At 43.6% G+C, this 24,075-nt stretch overlaps 1 protein-coding gene across 2 annotated transcripts in view; it reads right to left on the bottom strand.

Annotated features, from left to right (window-relative positions):
* CNNM2 (cyclin and CBS domain divalent metal cation transport mediator 2) overlaps positions 1 to 5,140 on the bottom strand; it is a 160,811-nt gene extending 155,671 nt beyond the window's left edge. Inside the window, exon 1 of one of the 2 annotated variants that reach the window (XM_047761069.1) lies at positions 3,293 to 5,140. In XM_047761069.1, the coding sequence (XP_047617025.1) occupies positions 3,293 to 4,913 (1,621 nt within the window). In that variant the 5' untranslated portion in view covers positions 4,914 to 5,140. The remainder of the gene's footprint in view (positions 1 to 3,292) is intronic. The other variant, XM_047761070.1, reaches the window with a different exon arrangement.
* Between the last annotated feature and the right edge of the window lie 18,935 nt (positions 5,141 to 24,075).

Here is a 24,075-nt window from a genome sequence, read left to right as displayed (position 1 = left end):
AACTTCCCCAAGCAGTGAGTGCAGCAAAAAAAAAAAAAACCTGTCAAAGTGAATCTTGATGCTTGACCTGGAAATGCTGGAAACAGAATTGTTTGGATTTAGGATCATACAGGCCTAAAATTACTTTAACGGCAAAAATAGGGACACCAACTGTTAGGTACAACATCACAGATGCACTTGGTGGAAGGCCATATATACAGTTAAATATATGTCTGTGTCTGTTGCTCTTGACAAGCTGGGAGGCAATGTTATGACCAAACCTCACACTCAATTAAAATAGCGATGTAAAATCAGGATCGAGGGATCAGCATAATAGAGTGGTTAAGAGTACACATTTGGCTGTCACACAGACCTGAGTTAAAAACCCCAAATCCACAAATTACTGAGTGACCTTGGGCAAATCATGTCACCTAAGCCTCGATTTCCTCATTTATAAAATGGAGATGATGCTTCATTCACTTTGCTGTCAGGAGATGGAAACAGGGTGACTCGTGTAAAGCACTAAGCCCAGAATAGATAAGTAATAATAATAAGCTAACTGTAAAATTAGCATAATTATTGTCTTCCAACCTCAAGTAAAGCTATGAGTTTCCTAGTAGCCAGGCAAAAAGTCTGAATCATTAGAAAGATGATAATTACATACAATACATAAAGGTAGCTTTTCCTTTCTTTCCACATTACAGAAAATTTCCCCCTCCTTAGTAAAGAGTAAGTCAGACTTATGATGTAGAGCTGTATCCAGGAAAAGCTTTAATGCAGATATCTTTAATTAGCATGGGTAATTTTCAATGAGATCTGGATTAAGGATCTAACTAACCAGTTTGGGGAAGTTATGATTGGTACTGTTCTGAGAAAGAGGAAAAGAGAAGGAAAAAAAGCCTTCAAACCATCCTACACAGCATTATTCAATAGAGAAAAACAATAGAAGGTTGGCTGTTGACATTATTTCACAACTGAATTAGAAAAATGAAGGAAAAAAAAACAAGTGAAATATTTTAACTAATACAGGAAAAAGAACACAGCTCTTAAAGTGATCAAACTCATCAAAAAAAGGTCAAGAAAGGGAAAACGAAGAACCAACTATTACCATAGCTGAAGTACCACGCACTCACTCTACCTTTTAACAGCATGCCTTAAATGATTAAGCCATGGTCCCATTTGCAACCAACTGTCTTTACCTGTTCTTCCAAATATGTCACTGGCTTGAATGTACTTTTAACTTGTACAGTCTTCTTAATAGAATACATCATTCTGGTTATAGCCAAAAATAAAGTCTTGTGCATTTTTTTTTAAGAATTCATGAAGAAATATTAGTAATTCAATCATTTAAAAAATATATTTCCAAGAAAATATACCATGAGAGGTAATTTGGGGAAGAGGAAAAGTTCCTAGTGAAAATAAATCAGAAAAATACGGTAGGCAAAATGTTCAAGGGCAATCAAAAAGGAAGTTTAAAATAATGCAAATTATGACATTTTGATTTGGGGCAGGATTCATAAGTTGTGAGGTGCAGAACTCAATTTTCAAAGGAAAAAAGAAGTGAAGAAAAGATTTCAGCAGGGAGTACACACCAGCCCTAACAATCCATCAGTAGATATGCAAAAATTCTGAATAATAATAATAATAATAACAGAGACTATATTATCTGAATCAATGTTGGGAAATTTAGCAACAGAAAGAAAATAAAACATTCCAAAGGCATTTCCAAACATTTCAAGATTTTTTCCGTATTACAGATACTACTGCAAAATGGAAGAGACTAGTTAGGTGCACTAATTAACAATTTAGTAGTTAAAAAATAATGGCATCCCAAAAGAAGCTGTCACCTAGCGATAATGGACATTTTCTCTTGACTGTTTTAAGAATCCAGAAGAATCTCCTTCTGCTTTTAAATGCAAATTACCACTCTCTGAAGCACATTCTGCTCTATTCCTTTATCTGAAAATTACTGCAATGTGATCCTGTTCCAGAGAGGACACCCATTCAGGCAGGAAAATGGAATTAGGACAACGACACTCTAGGTTCAGATCATCACATCCAGTGAGCTGTCATCACTTACATATGACCTTTTTCCGTGTCGAGACCCCTATCAAAATTCTATTTGAAGAAGGAAATCCTAGTTTTGAGGACTATCCGGTCATTAAAGGTTACATACACATCTGAATACATGAACCTGCACCAGCATCCTAACAATTTAAAACCTCAGGGTCCCTTGGCTTTCAAATAACAAAACTAGCTATTTACTGGAAACTTTTTTAAAGGCAGAATTTCAATGATAATAGCATGTGTTGCCATTTACCTGTTTATTGTATGGTTTAAAAAAAAAAACAAAAACCCACAATGCAAGAAAGCAATGTGAGCACATCACACTCAGCACTTCTCTTCCATCTTAAAACTCCCTGGAACAGTGAGTGGTGACTTGGAGACGTACTTCAATTTGATGTACTAGGTGTCCAAAATGAAAAAGAACACTTTTAAACCAGAAAGACTCATAAAACAAGAAATTCATTCCATTGTTAAAGATCCAAGCTTTCCACCAGAATCACACTTGGTTTGGGAAATTTTATTTATTGTCAGGTAAACAGAAACAAATAGTGAAGAAAGCTGAGCAAGACAGAGCATCATAAAAGGTTAACTTACCTCTAGTCTTTCCAAGTTATTGATTAACGAATAACTTTAGTCTTTAACAAACCCTCTCTTCCAGCTTAGGCAATTCATGCAAATGAGTGAATTTTTTTGGTGCTACCTGCCTTACCCCACCCCATTCTTAAAAGCAGACCCAAATCTCTGCCAGAGGTCACCAAACAACCAGGAACAGAAGCTACTGAAAATGTACTTCCAATCTCTGAAAAACGTCAGTGATTATACTGGGTTTAGAAAAGCTATTTACTCGTTTTCCAAATGCCTGTGATTAGTATATGTCAACCAAATGGCATACCATGGCATCAGCCCGCACCTACTTTCATCTACCCACTCAGAATTCCGGCAATGAATGCAGCAGACCTCTCAAGACCAGACTGCAGGGGAGAGTATCATGCACAGAAAACAGAAAGCCTGCTTTCCGATATGGGGAAAAGCAAGTGCTGGCAGTCTTGTGCTTCTAAAGAACCTAGAAGCCTTACTAGTTCAATCCATCCCCAAATCCATGCCACCCTTTCAACTTTGCAATTAAAAGAGAGGAGAAATTCCGGTCAACTCGCCTAGGGGGGTTGGTCTGAGGGTAGAGGACTCGAGTAGGGAGGAGGATGGAGAGAGAAAGAGCAAGCCAAGGAAAGATAACAAAATTTCCCACCTTTCTTAAATTCTTCCAGCATAGCGTCCAACTTGGTGTCATTGAAAACAAAGTGCAAGGGGTGGTTATAAAATTTAGTGATGGTTTTCAGGGGAGTACAGTCATCTGGATCCACGAAGGCCAAGTCTTTGACAAAGAGGAGGTCCACGATGTTGGAGCGCTCCCCCTCAAATACTGGAATGCGAGTGTAACCGCTCTCCATGATCTCTGACATGGTGTTGAAGTCCAGAATGGCTTCGCCGGTGATCATGAAACAGTCCCGGAGGGGAGTCATCACGTCCTCCACGGTCTTGGTGCGGAGCTCCAGCGCCCCTTGGATGATGTTCAGCTCCTCCTTAACGAGGTCGTTGTAGGGATCTGTGACCCGGAGCATCTCCAGCAGTTTTTCCCGGTTGTAGACGGTGCCTATCTCCTGGCCCAGGACGCAGTCCAGCAGCTTGCTGACCGGGTAAGAAGCGGGGAAGGTCATCATCATGAAAAACTTGGTGAGGAAGATGGTGTTGGCCCCCACAGCCAGGCCATGCCGGGAGCAAATGGCCTGGGGTACGATCTCCCCGAAGATAACGATGCCGATGGTGGAGACCACCACCGCCACGAGGCCTGAGCCCGCGATGTCGTCGAGCAAGATGGTGAGCGTGGTGTTGACCAGCACGTTGCCCAGCAGCAACGAGCACAGCAGGTAGTTGCCCTGCCTGCGTACGGGCTCGATGCGCTTGGCGTAATTCTTTTCCTTTTCTGTGCCGCAGTTCTGCACGATGCGCAGCTCCATCGGATCTAGGGCCATGAGTCCCAGGTTGAGGCCGCTGAACATGCCCGATAGGCAGAGGAGCAGCGAAATGAAGATCACTTGCAGCCAGAAGGGCAGCAGGAACTTCTTCTCCTCGCCCACGATCATCTTGGTGTCCTCGCCGTCGTGATAAATCCAGGTGGTCTCGGCCCACGGGGGCGGCGGGAGCCCGGCCACCCCGGAGCCTCCCTTGCCCCCGACGGCGCCACCCGCGGACCCCGAGCCGCCGGCGCCCAGGGCCGGCGTGGAGAGCGACGTGCACAGGTAATAGGACTTGCTCTTCTCCATCTTGCGCAGCGGTTTGATCTCGATTTCAATGATGCCCGATGTACGCCGGTTGAGAATGATATGAGGCAAGATGATGATATCTGAAGTGCGGATGCCGCAGCGCTGGGGGCCGCTGTCCGGCTCCGGCGGCGCGGGTCCCCCCAGCCCGCGCTCGCCGGGGCTGTGGCGCCGCCGCTCGTGCTCGGTGAAAGCAATGCGGGACCATGTCTCGTTGTTGATGTTCTGTCCGTACACTCGCAGCTTGACCCGGGTCCGCTCGCTCACCCGCAGCGCCCCCCCTTCCATGAACGACACGTCGTTCGTGTCCTCCAGCCGCAATCCGATGATCACCGTCTCCTCGTTTTCGCCCGCCGCTGCACATCCACCCGCGCTGCAGCAGCAGCTCAGCAGCAGCAGCGGCAGCAGCCGCCCCGCTGCCGCCTGCAGAACCCCCTGGCCGCGGGCGCTGAGGCTGCGGCGCGCCGCCATCTTCCTAGTGGGCAGTGCTGCGGCTGCCGGCCCGCCCGCCATCTTTACTTCGGGTTCACAAGCGCCACAGCCAATCATAGGGTGGCTGCTCCAGCTGCGGCTTCATTCTACCCACCCGGCGGCACAAGCGCAGGCACCAACCCCTGGGGCGAGACTGCAAAGCACTGTTCGCATCCACTGCTTAGCAGTCCGCCTCCCTGACTGACACTGACTCCGCCTGGGCCAGCTAAGGAACCTGGAGGTTCGCAGGAGGGGGGAATGGATGGGGGGCGCGCCAGCCGCTCCTGCGAGAGGCAGCCCGGCCAGCCAACCACGAGCGCTTGCCCACCCTCCCAGCCAGGGGGCTGGAATGGGGGTGTGGCCGTGAGGGGCGCCGCGGACCAATGGCAAGGTAAGTGGGTGGGGAGATGAAGGCCAGAGTCCTCCCAAGCACGCCAAGTTTCCAGCTGAAAGGCGCGTGACTCTTGTGTATGTGCGAGGAGAGGAGGTGTGGCCAGCCGGAGCCGAGAGCCAGTCACAGATGAGAGCTGTAGGAAAGGGGGCGGGGCCCCCGTCCGGCCGCCAATGAAAAGAGGCCATCCGCGAGACCGACGCTCCGGCCTCAGTAGTAGATTCTGGCCCCGGGGTTTGGTCTTACTTGCACTGCGGTCCCGCGGCGCCAGTTGCCCGATTAGCGCTACACCAGGCTGACGGCTCCCATGTGCTCCGTGCAGGTGCAGAGAGGGCTGCGCCTTTCTGCCCGCAAAGCCCGAAAAGCCTACTAGGGACGGCTTAAGGTGCACATTAACCTAAAGTGCATCCGAGCTACCGGCCGTGCTCCCCTTCTTTACTTGCGCTCGCCGCTCCGCCCGGGGGTAAGCCAGCACGCACTCTGCTGGAGCCTTTGGCTTATCCCTAAGAGACGCGCGCTCTGCAGGTCACGGTCAGGTGGCGCCACCTGCCGGTATCTTATGCACCCTGCAACGCTTTACAGTTCCACCGCAAACCCCAAAAGGAGTGCGGGAGATGGGGGAAGTTAGAATGAAGTGGTTTCCCATCTTCCCAGTTGTTAAGAATCCCTCCATTTTCTTGCTGAAAGTATATAATCCCTGAGCCCCATTCCATACTTCCTGAAGGAGTAGGACCCAGGAATCTGTATTTCTAACGCACTGCAAAACATGTGGGAAATGGGAGGGGGCAGACATCCTAAGCAGACTCTGGAAGGTTTTTTGTTTTTGTTTTTGTTTTTGTTTTGTCTTTCTGTCTTTTCTAGGGCTGCACCAGGGACATATGGAGGTTCCCAGGCTAGGGGTCTAATCGGAACTGTAGCCGCCGACCTACTCCAGAGCCACAGCAACGTGGGATCCGAGCAGCATCTGCAACCTACACCACAGCTCAGGGCAACTCCGGATCCTTAACCCAAGGAGCAAGGCCCTGAATCGAACCCACCACCTCATGGTTCCTAGTGGGATTCCTTAACCACTGAGCCATGACGGGAACTCCCAGAAAGATTCTTTCTTCATCACACCGACCAAACCCTAGCTAGTGTCATTGGTCACTTGGGAGAAAAAAATCCTGAAGACCTAGGACTCCCAAGCCCACTCTGTATCTGGAGATGTGGTAGGAGGGTAGCTGCCAAATTGGGTTTTTTTCTTGCAATATAAACATCTGAAAGGGTTTATTTCCTTCCTTCCTTTCTTTTCTTTTTTTATTCTGCAAGTACATTTTCTTCCCCCTTTTTTTGGCCACGCCCACAGCTTGTGGACATTCTCAGGCCAAGGATTGAACCTCCACCACAGTAATGACAGGTGCCACTGCAGTAAAATGCTGGATCCTTAGCCTGCTGCACTACAAGAGAATGCTGGATTTTGTGTTTTGTTCACTGCTGTATCATCTGGGCCTAGAACAATGGTAGATGCTCAAAACAGTATTTGTAGAACAATGTTAAAGAAATGAAAGAATTTTTATTCTTATTATTTCAAATAATGTCCCAATTCTAGTTTCCAGTCCTTCAGTTTCTGATGTTGCTTCCCCTACCCACAATTCTCACTCTGCTATAGTTGAAAAAATGTTTAGATTTAAAAAAAAAAAAAAAAAAAACTTGATTCACAGACTTGGCCTGCATTTAGAAAAATGACATTATCAAAGTTTGGAAGAAAAGGAAAATGAAGCTTTTTAGGGATCTATGACAAAGGTTATGGATAGATATGGTCCTTCTAAGTCAGCTAACTGAAAATAGAACTGTTTTAACTTCATAAAAAGTGTGAGCACAAGTGTGTTTAAGTAAACTAATGGGGAAGATTATTAAAAGCTCTCAAATGCTGAATGTACACTTTTGGAATAAGAGTGTGGAGAAGCAGGGTAGAGAGAAGCTTGCTAAACCTACAGACATTTCCTGTGCATTTCAGAGAAAGCCAGAACAGTAAGGAAAGTGTGGCATTCAGCAATTTAGAAGCAAGTTAGAAGTTCATAGCAAAATGTCAGAAAGAACCCCTCAAGACAATTGACAATAGAAAATAAACCAAGCTCCCATTTCCCTTTGTGGCTCAGTGGTTAACGAATCCAACTAGGAACCATGAGGTTTCGGGTTTGATCCCTGGCCTCGCTCAGTGGGTTAAGGATCCTGAGTTGCCGTGAGCTGTGGTGTAGGTCACAGGCTGGGCTCGGATCCTGCGTTGCTGTGGCTGTTGCATAGGCCAGCGGCTATAGCTCCGATGAGACCCCTAGCCTGGGAACCTCCATATGCCGAGGGTGCAGCCCTAGAAAAGACCAAAAGAAAAAGAAAAAAGAAAATAAACCAAGCTCAAGTTCACACATAACCTCAGCAATCCCCTATGTGTACTTGCTGTTCATCCTGGGTGGTGGGGGGGACAGGGCCATATTCTTCATATATTCCCCAGACACGGAGCAATCTTTTTTGGCAGCAAGTGGGATCTTCCTTCAAGTTGGGAGGCTTTTTTAGCTGGTGTTCCCCTCGCTTTAGTGAGGGGGCTGCTGCGGATGTCTATGCCTCGCTTTGTAGAGGCTTGGGCTTCCCAGTCTGTCCACCTGGAAGAATGAAGGGCAAGAGCAACCCTTGCTTCTAAGAATCTTTTTAAACCTCAGGAGAAAATACAACCAAACCCTGACCTCTGAACGTGTTTCAGCTCCAAAAAGGGCTACAAAAGGTCCACGATGATTGCTGCAGATGTCTGTTCCTAGGTAGATTCTGACTTTGACCTTCAGCACATCAGTTAGGGAAAGCAGAACCTCCTAGCAAATATCTCCCCTAACGCCCTCTCGCTAGAATCCCCCACTGGATCCTGAAAGGGAAGAGTCCCAGTTCAGTTCACTTATTTGGGAGGACTGTGTCTCCCTGTCTGTAGGTCCAGAGATTTGGGGAGGCACTTCATCCAGACCCAAAAGTGATGTAGAGTTCGATTTTCAAGATGGCAATTAAAACATCAAATGGCTCTCTACGCACTTGGTTTCTTCACATAAAGCTCTAATTTTACAGAGAAACCTTTTTCCCACAAATGTCTAGTTGTGGAAAAACAGTCAGTTATTGCTTCAACAGTGACATTTTAATCTCACCCAAGCACTGGGTGTTTTGAGGAAAAACAGGAACTGGGCAAGAGTGAAGTTACCCAAAGTTTTCCTCCAATCAAATCTGCTCCCACTGAAGCAACACGGTTCACTTGTTTAAAGACATAGAACTATTTTGCAGTTCCTGTCATGGCTCAGCAGTTAACGAACCTGACTAGTGTCAGTGAGGACGCAGGTTCAATCCCTGGCCTCGCTCAGTGGGTTAATGATCCCCTGTTGCTGTGAGATGTAGCTCAGTGGCTACAGCTCTGATTCGACCCCTAGCTTGGGAACCTCCATACACTGGAGGTGAGGCTCTTAAAAAAAAAAAAAAAAAATCCTATTTTAGCTGAGATGAGAACTTTTCACAACTGAGGGTTAAAAAGAAACAAAAAAAAAGGAGATCCCACCGTGGCACAGTGGGTTAAGAACCTGACTGCAGCCGCTCTGGTGTCCTCAGAGGTGCAGGTTGCATTCCCCAGCCTAGCACAGTGGGTTAAGGATCTGGCATAAGTCAAAGCTTGAACTCCATCCCTGGCCTGGTAACTTCCATATGCCACAGGTGCAGCCATTAAAAAAAAGAAAAAACTATTTTTTTGGTCTTTTTTTTTTGTCTTTTTAGGGTCAAATCCTTGGCATATGGAGGTTCTCAGGCTAGGGATCTAACTGGAGCTATAGCCGATGGCCTACGCCACAGCCACAGTAACTCGGGATCTGAGCCTTGTCTGCAACCTGCACCACAGCCCACGGCAACGGCGGATCCTTAACCCAATGAGCGAGGCCAGGGATCAAACCCGAAACCTCATGGTTCCTAGTAAGATTCGTTAACCACTGAGCCACGATGGGAACTCCAAAAAGAAAAAAATTTTTTAAATAAAAAGTAAAAATAAAATCAGCAATGCCATTTACCTTCTCTAGATGGATTTTCAGCCTTCTTTTTTCCTTGGCTTTCTTATTTCCCTCCTTTGCAAGATATTTTCTGGACATAGTCACTAGGGTGAAAGAGAAGGGAAAATGTGGCCTTTTGACAGAGTCTTGAGAAAAGCTTCCTCCTTTGAGAGAGAGAATCCCTGTGGATGGGCCAGTGCTCTGCCACTTCCAGCTCCACCACCTCCTCCCTGCCTCCCACCCTGCCTCCAGTTCCCTCTACTCGCTCCCTCCCCTAAACCCCACCCCTGAGATGCCCTAGACAGTACCCCACACCCAATTCCCTTCTCCCAGGAAGCCTGCCCTCCTAAACTTCCTATGGAGCAGCCTCAAGAAGTGTCATTCTGCTGCTGCAAGTCCACTGTTTGCCCTGCTCTGAGCCCCCTGTCCTGACTGCCAGGTCCTTCAACTGCAGGGCTTTCTAGAATCTTTTAGGATATTCTTTCTGACTGCTGTGCTACAGCCTACAGCTCTGTCTTTGTCAAAAGGGTAAGAAATGTTCTGAGCTCTATCATCCTTATCTGTGACTGAAACACTCAACCAAGGTTACAATTTTAGGTTTAAAAATGTTGATCCAGGAATTGCCATCATGTCTCAGTGGGTTAAGAACCCAGCTCTTATCCGTGAGGGTTTGATCCCTGGCCTCCCTCAGTGGGTTAAAGGATCAGGTGTTGCCATGAGCTGCTGCAGTGCAGGTTGCAGACAAGGCTCGGGTCCTTCATTGCTGTGGCTGTGGCGCAGGCCAGCAGCTGCAGCTCTGCTTGTACCCCTAGCCTAGGAATTTCCATATGCTTCAGGTGCATTCCAAAAAAAAAAGTTGATCCATGTCAATATTGCGCATTCAGGAGCGGTGGAAACAAATCCAACTAGGAACCATGAAGTTGCAGGTTTGATTCCTGGCCTTGTCCAGTCAGTTAAGAATCTGGCATTGCCATGAGCTGTGGTGTAGGTCACAGATATGACTCGGATCCTGCATTGCTATGGCTCTGGTGTAAGCTGGCAGCTACAGCTCCAATTCGACCCCTAGCCTGGGAACCTCCATATGACACCAGTGCAGCCCTAAAAAGACAAAAGACATATATATATGGGATATATATATATACCCCATTCAAAAGCCTCAATTTAAAACCACATTTGGGAGTTCCCGTTGTGGTGCAGTGGAAACGAATCTGACTAGTATCCAGGAGGACGCAAGTTCAATCCCTGGCTAAAGTGGGTCGGGGATCCGGTGTTGCCGTGAGCTGTAGTGTAGGTCACAGACAAGGCTTGGATCCTGAGTTGCTGTGTCTGTGGCATAGGCCGGCAGCTGTAGCTCCAATTCGACCCCTAGCCTGGAAATTTCCATATGCCACAGGTGCAGCCCTAAAAAGCAAAAAAACAAAAACAAACCAAAAAACCCACATTGGTGCTGGAGAGGGTGTGGAGAAAAGGGAACCCTCCTACATTGTTGGTGGGAATGTAAATTGGTACAACCACTATGGAAAACAGTATCGAGGTACCTTAGAAATCTATACATAGAACTACCATGTGACCCAGCAATCCCACTCTTGGGCATATATCCAGAAAAAACTTTCCTTAAAAAAGACACATGCACCCACATGTTCATTGCAGCACTATTCACAATAGCCAAGACATGGAAACAACCCAAATGTCCATCAACATATGATTGGATTAGGAAGATGTGGTATGTATACGCAATGGAATACTACTCAGCCATAAAAAAGAACAAAATAACGCCATTTGCAGCAACATGGATGGAACTAGAGACTCTCATACTGAGTGAATTAAGTCAGAAAGAGAAAGACAAATACCATATGATATCACATATCTGGAATGTAATATACGGCACAAATGAACCTTTCCACAGAAAAGAAAATCATGGACTTGCAGAATAGACTTGTGGTTGCCAAGGGAGAGGGGGAGAGAGTGGGAACTTGGGGTTAATAGATGCGGGCTATTGCCTTTGGCATGGATAAGTAATGAGATCCTGCTGTGTAGCACTGGGAACTATGTCTGGTCACTTATGTTGGAGCATAATAATGTGAGAAAAAAGAATGTATACATGTATGTGTAACTGGGTCACCTTGCTGTACAGTAGAAAAAAATAAATAAAAGTTAAAAAAAAAGAAGATGTGGTACATAAGTACATATCTACAATGGAATACTACTCAGCCACTAAAAAGAACAAAATAATGTCATTTGCAGCAACATGGATGGAACTAGAGATTCTCATACTAAGTGAAGTAAGTCAGAAAGAGAAAGACAAAACCATGTATCACACACATATTTGGAATCTAATATATGGTGCAAATGAACCTATCTATAGAACAGAAACAAACTCATGGACCTAGAGAACAGACATGTGGTTGCCAAGAGGGAGAAGGAGAGAGTGGGATGGACAGGGAGTTTGGGGTTAGTAGAGGCAAACTATTGCATTTGGAGTGCATAAGTGATGAGGTCCTGCAGTACAGCACAGGGAACTATATCTAATCACTTGTGATGGAACATGGTGGAAGATACTATGAGAAAAAGAATGTGTGTATAACTGGGTCACTTTGTTATATAGCAGAAATTGACAGAACACTGTAAATCAACTATAATTAAAAAGTTAAAAAAAATAAAAACCACATTTGGGGAGTGAGGAAGAGGTGAGCAATAAGACAGACTGACCGGAGGATGGTAACTAGGATGAGACAATAGGGAAAAGAACAGATCCTGAATGTCCCACTCTGAGCTCTCTGGTAAGATCCAGACCTACCTGGGTCTGAGGGCAGAGCTCCAATTTGGGATTATGGCTCTAGTCATAAAATGCTATTTTCCCCATACCAGCTGGGTTCATTCCTATGGTCTTTTTTCCAAATCCTTTGAAGCTGGAGCAAAAATTCTACCCCAGTAATTAGTCAAATCCCCCACCCCATATATAGACAAACAATGTGCCAGACCTCAGTGGCGGGGGAGGGGGGAACCTGCTCCTTATTTTTAATTTCTCTGAGATATCTATTTGGTTTTGTTTGGGGGTTTTTTGTCTTTTTTTTTTTTTAGGGCTGTACACATGGTATATGAAGGTTCCCAGGCTAGGGGTAGAATCGGAGCTTTAGCCACCAGCCTACACCACAGTCACAGCAACTCAGGATCCTTAATCCACTGAGTGAGGCCAGGGATCAAACCGCATCCTCATGGACGCCAGTCAGATTCGTTTCTGCTGAGCCATGATGGAGACTCCTTGTTTGTTTTATTTTAAACATCACAACAATGAAGATTATTTCTTCCCATTTATTAATACCACATCTCAATTCTCTGCTTTCCCTTTAAACTTTAAATAAAGCTTATGTCTTATGTCTCACCCCATTCCTTTTTTTTTTTTTCTCTTTCATTCATTCCTTCCCTCATTCCGTTAATATATATTGTGTACCTAATAAGTTCCAAATACTGTATTAGGCATTGTGGAGATATAATACTGAAACAGAAGTTACCTCAAAAAATTACTAGTAAGGACATCACAAAATATGTACTAAATAACTGCATGATACAGGACAGAACATCAAATGTCTTCAAAAGAAATACAAATAAAATGCAGGAATCGAGAGGAGCTTCATGGTCTTTGAGTTGGTCTTTGAGATGCTTAAAATAAACAAATAGGTATCCCAGAGAAACTAAAAATAGGTTAGAATAGATAGGTTTTAGATATGCAGATGCAAGAGCTATTTCAAGAAGTGTGTCTTGGTCTGTTCCAGCTGGTATAACAAAATACCATAGACTGCGTGGCTTAAACAATAGAAACTTGTTTTCTCACAGTTCTGGAGGAGGAGGTCCCAGATCAATGTCCTGCAGGGTCAGATTCTGGTGAGAACTCTTCCTGTCTTACAGATGGCCCCTTTGTCCTCGCTCAGTCCTTCCTTTGAGTGCATGCCTGGAGAGCTCACGGTGTCTCCTATAAGGACACTAATCCTATTGGATCAGGGCCCCATCTTTATGGCCTCATTTCACCTTAATTACTTCTAAGTACAGGCGCTCTGGGAGTTAGGGCAGTGATGCTGGGGTCCTGTTGACTTAGGGATTTAAGAAACTCCTGTCACTCCATGTAGAAAAACATCTTCAGAGTTTACAAAGCACTTTCTGACATATTGTCTTTTTTTTTAACTCAATGAATTTATTACATTTGTAGTTGCACAATGATCATCACTATCTAATTTTATAGGATAACCATCCCACAACCCCAGCGCATTCCCCCACCCCCCAAACTGTCTCTTTTGGAGACCATAAGATTTTCAAAGTCTGTGAGTCAGTATCTGTTCTGCAAAGAAGTTCTGTCCTTTTTTCAGATTCTACATGTTAGCAAAAGCATTTGATGTTGGTGTCTCATTGTATGGCTGACTTCACTTAGCATGATAATTCCTAGGTCCATCCACGTTGCTGAAAATGCCAGTATTTTGTTCCTTTGAATGGCTGAGTAATATTCCATTGTGTATATGTACCACATCTTCTTGATCCACTCCTCTGTCGATGGACATTTAGGTTGTTTCCGTGTCTTGGCTGTTGAAAATAGTGCTACAGTGAACATTGGAGTACATGTGTCTTTGCGAGTCATGGTTTTCTCTGGGTAGATGCCCAGGAGTGGGATTGCTGGATCAAAAGGTAGTTCTATTTTTAGCGTTCTGAGGAATTTCCATACTGCTTTCCACAGTGGTTGCACCAATTTACAATCCCACCAACAGGGTCATAGGGTTCTTTTTTCTCCACACCCTCTCCAGCACTTACTGTTTGTAGACCTTTTGATGATGGCCATCCTGGCTGGTGTAAGGTGGTACCTCAGAGTGGTTTGGATTTGCATTCTCTAATCATGAGTGATGTTGAACATCTTTTCATGTGTTTTTTGGCCATCCGTATGTCTTCTTTGGAGAACTGTCTGTTTAGATCTTCTGCCCATTTCTTGGTGGGGTTGCTTGTTTTTTTGGTATGGACCTGCAGAAGGTGTTTATAAATTTTAGAGATTAATCCCTTGTCAGTCGATTCATTTGCAAAGATTTTCCCCCATTCTGTGGGTTGTATTTTCTTTCTGTTTAGGGTTTCCTTTGCTGTGCAGAAACCTTTAAGTTTAATTAGGTCCCATTTGTTTCTTTTTGTTTTTACTGTCATTACTCTGAGAGGTGGATCTGAGAAGACGTTGCTCTCGTTTATGTCAGAGTGTGTTTGGCCTATGTTTTCCTCTAAGAGCTTTATAGTGTCTGGTCTTATATCTAGGTTTTTCATCCATTTTGAGTTTATTTTTGTGCATGGTGATAGGGAGTGTTCTAATTTCATTCTTTTCCATGTGGCTGTCCAGTTTTCCCAGGGGCTGTCCACTTATTGAAGAGGCTGTCCTTTCTCCATTGAATATTCTTGCCTCCTTTGTCATAGATTAGTTGGCTGTAGGTGCGTGGGTTGAATTCTGGGCTATCCTGTTCCACTGATCCATATTTCTGTCTTTGTGCCAGTACCATGCAGTTTTGACGACTGTTGCTTTGTAGTATAGCCTGAAGTCAGGGAGCCTGATTCCTCCAGCTCCATTTTTCTTTTTCAGGATGTCTTTGGCTATTCTGGGTCTTTTGTGCTTCCAAACAAACTTTAAAATATTTTGTTCAAGTTCTGTGAAAAGTGTCCTTGTTAATTTGATAGGGATTGCATTGAATCTGTAGATTGCCTTAGGTAGTATAATTATTTTGATAATATTAACTCTTCCAATCCAAGAGCATGGTATGTCTTTCCATCTATTTGGGTCATCTTTGATTCTTTCATCAGTGTCCTATAGTTTTCAGAGTACAGGTCTTTTGTCTCTTTAGGTAGGTTTACTCCTAGGTATTTTATTCTTTTGGATGCAATGGTAAACAGGATTGCTTCCCTAATTTCTCTTTCTGCTTTTTCATTGTTAGTGTATAGAAATGCTATAGATTTCTGTGTATTAATTTAGTATCCTGCAACTTTGCCAAATTCATGGATGAGCTCTAACAGTTTTCTGGTAGAGTCTTTAGGATTCTCTAGGTATAGTATCATGTCATCTGCAAATAGTGATAGTTTTAATTCTTCCTTTCCAATCTGGATTCATTTTGTTTTTTTTCTTTTTGCCATTTCTTGGGCCACTCCCATGGCATATGGAGGTTCCCAGGCTGGGGGCTGAATTGGAGCTGTAGCCACTGGCCTATGCCAGAGCCACAGCAATGCAGGATCTGAGCCGCATCTGCAACCTACACCACAGCTCACAGCAATGCCGGGTCCCCAACCCACTGAGCAAGGCCAGGGATAGAACCCACAACCTCATGGTTCCTAGTTGGATTCATTAATCACTGAGCCACGACAGGAACTCCTAATCTCGATTCCTTTTATCTTGTTTACTTCTCTAATTGCTGTGGCTAGGATTTCCAAAACTATGCTGAAGAGTAGTGGCGAGAGTGGACATCCTTGTCTTGTTCCTGATCTCAGCGGGAATTCTTTCAGCTTTTCACCATTGAGAATGATGTTAGCTGTGGGTTTGTCATATACGACCGTTATTGTGTTGTGGCAGTTTCCCTCTATGCCCACTTTCTGAAGGGTTTTTATCAGAAATGGGTGTTGGATTTTGTCAAAGGCTTTTTCTGTGTCTATTGAGAGGATCATGTGGTTTTTATTCTTCAGTTTGTTAATGTGGTGTATCACACGGATTGATTTCCAGATACTGAAGAACACTTGCATCCCTGGGATAAATCCCACTTGATCATGATGTACAATCCTTTTAATGTATTGTTGGATGCGGTTTGCTAGTATTTTGTTGAGGATTTTTGCATCAATGTTCATCAGTGAAATTGGCCTGTAGTTTTCTTTTTGTGTGGTATCTTTGTCTGGTTTTGGTATCAGGGTGATGGTGGCCTCATAAAATGAGTTTGAGAGTATCCCTTCCTCTGCAATTTTTGAAATAGTTTCAGAAGGAGAGGTGTTAGCTCTTCTCTAAATATTTGATAGAATTCAACTGTGAAGCCATCTGGTCCTGTACTTCTGCTTGTTGGAAGTTTTTAAATCACAGTTTCAATTTCAGTTCTTACAATTGGTCCATTCATCTTTTCCATTTAATCTTGGTTTAGTCTTGGAAGATTGTACTTTTCTAAGAATTTGTCCATTTCTTCTAGGTTTTCTGTATTATTGGCATATAGTTGCATAGAGTAGTCTCTTATGATCCTTTGTATTTCTGTGATGTCCATTGTTAATTTTTTCATTTCTAATTTTACTGATTTGCATTCTCTCTCTTTTTTTCTTGATAAGTCTGGTTAAGGGTTTATCAATTTTGTTTATCTTTTCAAAGAACCAGCTTTGCATTTCATTGATCTTTTCTATAGTTTTCTTTGTTTCTATTTCATTGATTTCTGCTCTAATCTTTATGATTTCTTTCCTTCTGCTAACTTTAGGTCTTGTCTGTTCTCTCTCGAGCTGCTTTAGATGTAAAGTTAGCTTGTTATTTGAACTTTTTCTTGTTTCCTGAGGTGGGCTTGTATTGCTATAAACTTTCCTCTTAGAACAGCTTTTGCTGTATCCCATAGGTTTTGGAGTGTTGTATCTTTGTTGTTATTTGCTTCTAGGTATTTTTTAATTTCCTCTTTGATTTCTTCAGTGATCCATTGGTTGTTTAGTAGCTTGTTGTTTAGTCTCCACATGTCTGTGTTTTTTGCAATTTTTTCCTGTGTTTCATGTCTTCACGTTTGTGTTTTTTGCAATGTCATATAGCATTGTGGTTGGAAAAGATGCTTGATATGATTTCAGTTTTCTTAAAGTTACCAAGGTTGGATATGTAGCCCGGGATGTGGTCAATCTTAGAGAATGTTCCATGTACACTTGAGAAGAATGTGTATTCTGTTGCTTTGGGATGGAATGTCCTATAAATATCTTTTAAGTCCATCTGGTTTAATGCTTCATTCAGGGCCTGTGTTTCCTTTTTGATTTTCTGTCTGGATGATCTGTCCATTGCTGTGAGTGGGGTGTTAAAGTCCCTCACTATGATTGTGTTATTGTCCATTTGTCTTTTCAAGGTTGTTAGCAGTTGCCTTATATGTTGTGGTGAACCTATGTTGGGTGGGTAGATATTTAATATTGTTATATCTTCTTCTTGGATTGGTCCTTTGATCATTATGTAGCGACCTTCTTTGTCCCTTAAAATAGTCTTCATTGTAAAGTCTATTTTATCTGATATGAGTATTGCTACTCCAGCTTTCTTTTGATTCCCGTTTGCATGCAATATTTTCTCCCATCCTCTCACTTTCGATTTGTATGTGTCCCTAGAAGTGAAGTGGGTCTCTTGAAGACAGCATATATATGGATCTTGGTTTTGTATCCATTCGGCCAGTCTGTGTCTTTTGGTTGGGGCGTTTAGTCCATTAACATTTAAGGTAATTATTGATATGTATGTTCTTATCGCCATTTTATTCATTGCTTTGGAGTTGTTTTTGTTGCTCTTTTTCCTTCCCTTCTTCTCCTCTCCTCTCCTCTTCTGGTTTGATGACTTTCTTTAGTGTTGTATTTGAGTTGATTTTTCTTATTTGTTTGTGTATCAATTGTAGATTTTTGGTTTGCAGTTACTCTGAAGTTTTGATGTAACAGCCTATATATATATATATGAGATTGTTTTAAGTTGTTGGTCTCTTAATTGCAAGTGCATCCCCAGTGTCCTGCATTTGTACCCACCTCTCCTCATGATTTCTGATTTTGGTGGCATTATTGTGCATGGATGATTTCGTATCTTTACTGGATATATACCTTTACTGGTGAGCTTTGTCATTTGTGGTATTTTTGTTTCCTGTTGCTGTCCTTTCTTTTCTGTCTAGAGAAGTTCCTTTAGTATTTGTCATAAGGCTGGTTTAGTGTTACTGAATTCTCTTAGCTTTTGCTTATCTGTGAAGCTTTTGATTTCTCCTTCAAATCTGAATGAGAGCCTTGCTGGGTAAAGTCATCTTGGTTGGAGGTTTTTTTCTTTTCATCGTGTTAAGTATATCATGCCTCTCCTTTCTGGCCTGCAGAGTTTCTGCTGAACAATCTGCCGATAACCTTATCGGGGTTCCCTTATATGTTATTTGTTTCTTTTCCCTAGCTGCTTTCAAGATTTTCTCTTTGTCTTTAATCTTGGTCACTTTGATTAATATGTGTCTCGGTGTATTCCTCCTTGGGTTTGTTTCGTATGGTACTCGTTGCGCTTCCTGGATTTGAGTGAGTGGTTCCTTTCCCATGTTAGGGAAGTTTTCGGCTATTATCTCTTGGAATATTTCTTCTGTCCCCTTCTCTCTCTCTTCTCCTTCTGGCACCCCTATAATACGGATGTTGGTGCGTTCAACATTGTCCCAGAGTTCTCTGAGACTCTCTTCATTTCTTTTCAATCTTTTTTCTCTTTTCTCTTCCGCATCCGTAATTCCTACTAATCTGTCCTCCACCTCACTTATTCGTTCTTCTGCCTCCTGTATTTTGATGTTAGCTGCTTCTAGTGAATGTTTTGTTTCGTTATTGCATTGTGCATCTCTTGTTTACCTTTTATATCTTGTATCTCTTTGCTCAGTGTTTCCTGTAAGTTATCCATCTTTGCCTCCAGTTTATTTCCAGTGTCTTGCATCATCTTCAGCATCAACAGTGTAAAGTCTTTTTCCTGGAAGCTGAGAATCTCCTGATCACTTAGCTGATTTTCTGGGGGGGTTTCTTTCTCCCTCATCTCAGTTATAGTTCTCTGTCTTTTTCATTTTGATAGGTTTTGGGTGTGGTGATCTTCTTACAGGTAATAGAGTTGTAGCCTCTCTTACTTCTGGTGTCTGCCCTCCTTGTGGCTGAAGTTGGGATGGGGGCTTGCTGTAGGCTTCCTGGGAGGGACTGATGCCTGCCCACTGGTAAGTGGAGCTGATTCTTATCCCTCTGGTGGGTGGGGGCTTTGTCTCTGGATGGGATTAGAGGTGGCTGTGTACCTGGGGGGTCTTTAGGCAGCCTGTTTCCTGAGGGGCGGGGCTGTGATCCCACCTGGATTGTTGTTTGCCCTGGGGCTTCTCAGCAGCTGACTGATGGGTGGGGCCAGATTTCCCCAAAATGGCCACCTCCAGAGAAAGGCATGCTGCTGAGTATTCCCAAGAGATTTGCTTCCAGTGTCCTTCCCTCACAACAAGCCACATTCACCCATTTTCCCAGGAGGTCCTCCAAGAACTGCAGTCAGGCTTGACCCAGATTCCTATGGAGACTTTGCTTTGCCCTGGGGCCCAGTGCACGTGAATGTCTGTGTGCGCCTTTTAAGAATGGGGTCTCTATTTCCCCCAGTCCTGTGGCACTCCTGCGCACAAGTCCCACTGCCCTTCAATGCCAGATGCTCCAGGGGCTCTTTCTCCCAGTGCCGGATCCCCACACATGGGAGTTTGATGTGGGGCTCAGAACTCTCACTCCTGTAGGTGAGTCTCTGTGAACCAATAAATTTCCAGTCTGTGGGGCTTCCCACCCAGGAGGTATGGGGTTGCTTATATCACATAATCGCCCCTCCTACCTCTTGATGTGGCCTCCTCTTTGTCTTCTGGAGTAGGATATCTTTTTTAAGGTTTCCGGTCCATTTGGTTGAAGATTGCTCAGCCTTTAGTTGTGAATTTTGTTGATTTTAGGAGAGAAGTTGAGCTCCAGTCCTTCTATTCTGCCATCTTAATCCCATCTTCTCTCACATATTGTCTTGACTGACCTTCACAACTATGACTAAGGGATCCACAATTTACCCAGCTACATGTAGAAGAAAGAAACAGAGATAATGTTCTCCTGCCACAGAAATGCTCAGAAAACCAAGATGGGCCACCACACCCTCTGCTCTGAAAGTCCACCCCTGAATTTCAACTACAGCCACAGTGGTCTGGGCAGTAATCATGAATCTTAGAGCAAATATAAGGTTTCCCAAGTTGGCCTTGGCCTCCTGACCATAGGTCAGACTTCCTGATACATATATGCATCTATTTTTTTCTTTTTAGGGCCACACCTGCAGCATATGAAAGTTCCCAGGCTAGGGGTCAAATTGGAGCTTCAGACCTACACCATGGCCACAGCAACACCAAGTCCTTAACCCAATGAGGAAGGCCAGGGATCAAACCCACATCCTCGAGGACACTGTGTCAGGTTCTTAACCTGCTCAGCCACAGTGGGAATGCCTATAGTTTCTTAATTTTAAAAACGTTTTTGACATATAATAAACATACATAAAAGTACATAAAACAAAAATGTATAATAGCTGACTATATAATTTGTCATCTAAGAGAGCCTGTTTGAGAGTGAAAAAAGGGTACTATTAATAATTAACCTAGTTTCAACATGGGTGGACGTAGAAATTATCACATTAAGTGAAGTAAGCCAAAGACAAATATCATATGATATCACTTATATGTGGAATCTAATAAAAAAAAATGATACAAATGAACTTATTTACAAAACAGAAACAGACTCACAGATTTTGAAAACAAATGTATGGTTACCAAAGGGGAAATATGGATAAATTAGGAGTCTGGGATAACATATACACATGACTATACAACAAGAACCTACTGTATAGCACAAGGAATTCTACTCAATATTCTGTAATAACCTATATAGGAAAAGAATCTGAAAAAGAATGGATAACTGGATCACTTGGCTGTATACTCTAATACAACATTGTAAACCAACTATACTCCAATAAAATTCTTTTTTCTTTTTTTTGGGGGGTGGTGCTGTGCCCGCAGCATGTGGAAGTTCCCAGGCCAGGGATCGAACCTCCCCACAGAAATGACCCAAGGCGCTACAATAACAATGCCAGATCTTTAACCTGCTGTGCCACAAGGGAATTTTCTTTAAAAATCAGTCGGAAAAAGGCAACAATTAGCAAAGCAAAGAAACAAAAAAGCAATAAACACACCATAACATTAAAATAATAAGAGTTCCTGTTGTGGCTCACAAACCCGCCTAGCATCCATGAGGACGAGGGTTCGATCCCTGGCTGTGCTCAGTGGGTTAAGGATCCAGCATTGCCGTGAGCTGTGGTATAAGTTGCAGACATGGCTTGGATCCCGCGTTGCTGTGGCTGTGGGGTAGGCCAGCAGCTGTAGCTCCGATTCAACCCCTAGCCTGGGAACCTCCATATGCCACGGGTGTGGGCCTAAAAGACAAAATAATAATAATAATAATAGTTAACCTAGTTTGAGGATAACTGGGACAGTCCCAGGCAAAGATTATGTTCACTTTTTAATCATTTATCATGGTAATGGGAACCATCCCTTAATTAAAAAAAACCCTATATATTGCTTCCAGATCACATACACATTCTCTACCCTAGATATAACCACTATCCTTTCTTTCTTTCTTTCTTTCTTTCTTTCTTTCTTTCTTTCTTTTTCTTTCTTTCTTTCTTTCTTTTTCTTTCTTTCTTTCTTTCTTTAAGGCCACACCCTTGGCATATGGAGGTTCCCAGCCTAGGGGTCAAATTGGAGCTACATCTGCCAGCCTACACCACAGGCACAACAACACAGGATCTAAGCCACATCTGCGACCTACACCACAGCTTGCTGCAACACAGGATCCTTAACCCACTAAGCAAGGCCAGGGATCAAACCTGCATCCTCAGGGAAACTATGTCAGGTTCTTAACACACTGAGCCACAGTGGGAACTCCTATTTTTACTTTCATAGTAATCATTTTCCTTTTTAATTCTGTATTTTAAAATTTGGGAATCCCCCAAGGACAGCAAGGACAACCCTCTGAAGTAGGGGTATAAGAGGCAGAGGACCCAGGTGTCGTCTTGGTTCTAACATTTCTCAGACTCTACTTTCCTCTCCCAGCCCCTTGCCCCACCCCCACCCCTCAGTTTTCTCCTCTGTAAAATTAGAAACATCAGCATTATGAGGAAGGTGTGAGTTCTTTTCAGAAAAGAAACAAACTTGGGATATTTGGTATGGGTTGCTACCCACCCAAAGCAATGAGTTTTCCTCATAACCAAGAGAAATCACCATTTGTAAAGGGTTGCCTCCTGGGTTCCTGTTACATTATTGAAAAGCAAAAATAAGAACACCTCCTTCACAACATTTCCCTAGTTAGATCCAATTGAAAGGAATAATAAGGTTAATAAGAAAAAGGACAGTTAATAAAAGATGAACTACTAAGCCTGGAAGCCACATGAAGCCTTCAGTGCTCACTGCGCAAATCTTTCCTCCCTAGCAACTTGACATTTTGAGGCTCTGCTTGCTAGAGGATGCTCATTTCATATTCACAAAGAAATCTGATGTGATAGAAGCTTGTTAACTCAGAACAGAGACCAAACCGTCCAGGCCACCTCGCCTGACACAATCAGGCTCTGAGTTATATGTCAAATTACCAGGAGCAGCCCTGGCACTCTGCTTGCCTCCTGCGAGCAACCCCACCAAGCTCCACGTGCCCTTTTGGGCTTCTGTTTGTAATGAATTAAATATATGTTAGAGTCATAGATTAAGCCATAGACCTGTCATCATTTGAACTATTATGGAGGAAAAAAAAAAAAAAAAACACCTGTTTTTTTTGCTTCCCCCCCACCCCCATGGCACATGGGGCTCCTGGGCCAGGAATCAGATCTCAGCTACACATAGCTGTGAACTAGGCAATGCTAGATCCTTAACCCACTGTACCAGGCAGGGGATTGAACCCAGGTCCCAGCACTCCCAAGACTCTGCCAGTCCCCTTGTGCCATAGAAGGAGCTCAAAAAAAAAAAAAAAAAAATCCTTGCTTTTAGTTTTGATGAAACTGTGCTAATTCTAGTCCTAAAACAGGGCCAAAAACTCAAAAAGCCTACAGGGGTCAGTAAAGCTGACTGGGTCAGGACAGTGGCAGACTGTCTTAAGGGACATGCCTTGTCGTGCAGAAGCCATTACTCACTGGGGTCACAGCAGCTATGCAGAAATGCAGGGCTCATGTTGCCAATTTTTCACATTTTATGGAAAACCTTCTGATTTATAAATGTGGGCAACTAGTTTAAACAATATTTTTTTTTTGTTTTTACAGCTGCACCTGCAGCATATGGAAGTTCCCAGGCTAGGGATCAAATCAGAGCTGCATCTGTGAACTACACTGCGGCTTGTGGCAATACTGGATACTTAACCCACTGAGCAAGGCTAGGGGTTGAACCTGCATCCTCATAGAGACTACCTCAGGTCTTTAACCGCTGAGCTACAGTGGGAACTCCCAGTTCAAACAGTTTTTTAAAACTCTGTGACTTCTCCAGAATCTTGACCCATAAGTCTGTTTCTAAGCAGGGAACGAACTTAAGAGTATGCCAAGCTCCAAACCTCATTTTCCAGCCAAGGAAAGCGAACCCCAAAGTGGACAAATGATTTTCCGAGAGGCAAGTAACTAATTCAGCAACAGAGTCGGATCTAGAAAGAATACCTGCTTTCTGTCTCCCATATCGCTTTTCCTTTCATAAATGAGAAGGTTGAGGGCTTTAGGCCTAGTTTTCACTGGCTTATGGTACACCTAGAACATCAACAATTTTCCATTCTACTTTTTGGCTCTCTGGCTTACAGACAGGGTACAGGAGACCTTCTGCTATTATATGAGGCAGTAGGCAGAGCTTTCTGTCCCCCGTTGATTTTCCCCTCACCTGGAGCCCGTCACTGCTACATGGCTCTTCTGCATGAAAGGGGGGCTTGTGTGGTGCGCTGGGGAAGGGGATTGGTACGGTTGACAGTCCAAGACAAGCAAGGCTCGCTCAGCAGGAGCAGATGAAATGCAAAACTCACATTCGCCTGACACTCCCACTAACCTCAGTGGGAG

The sequence above is a fragment of the Phacochoerus africanus genome, chromosome 15 (genome assembly GCF_016906955.1).
Source record: "Phacochoerus africanus isolate WHEZ1 chromosome 15, ROS_Pafr_v1, whole genome shotgun sequence".
Classification (NCBI taxonomy): domain Eukaryota; kingdom Metazoa; phylum Chordata; class Mammalia; order Artiodactyla; family Suidae; genus Phacochoerus; species Phacochoerus africanus.
This window is presented reverse-complemented; position numbering and strand designations above follow the sequence as displayed.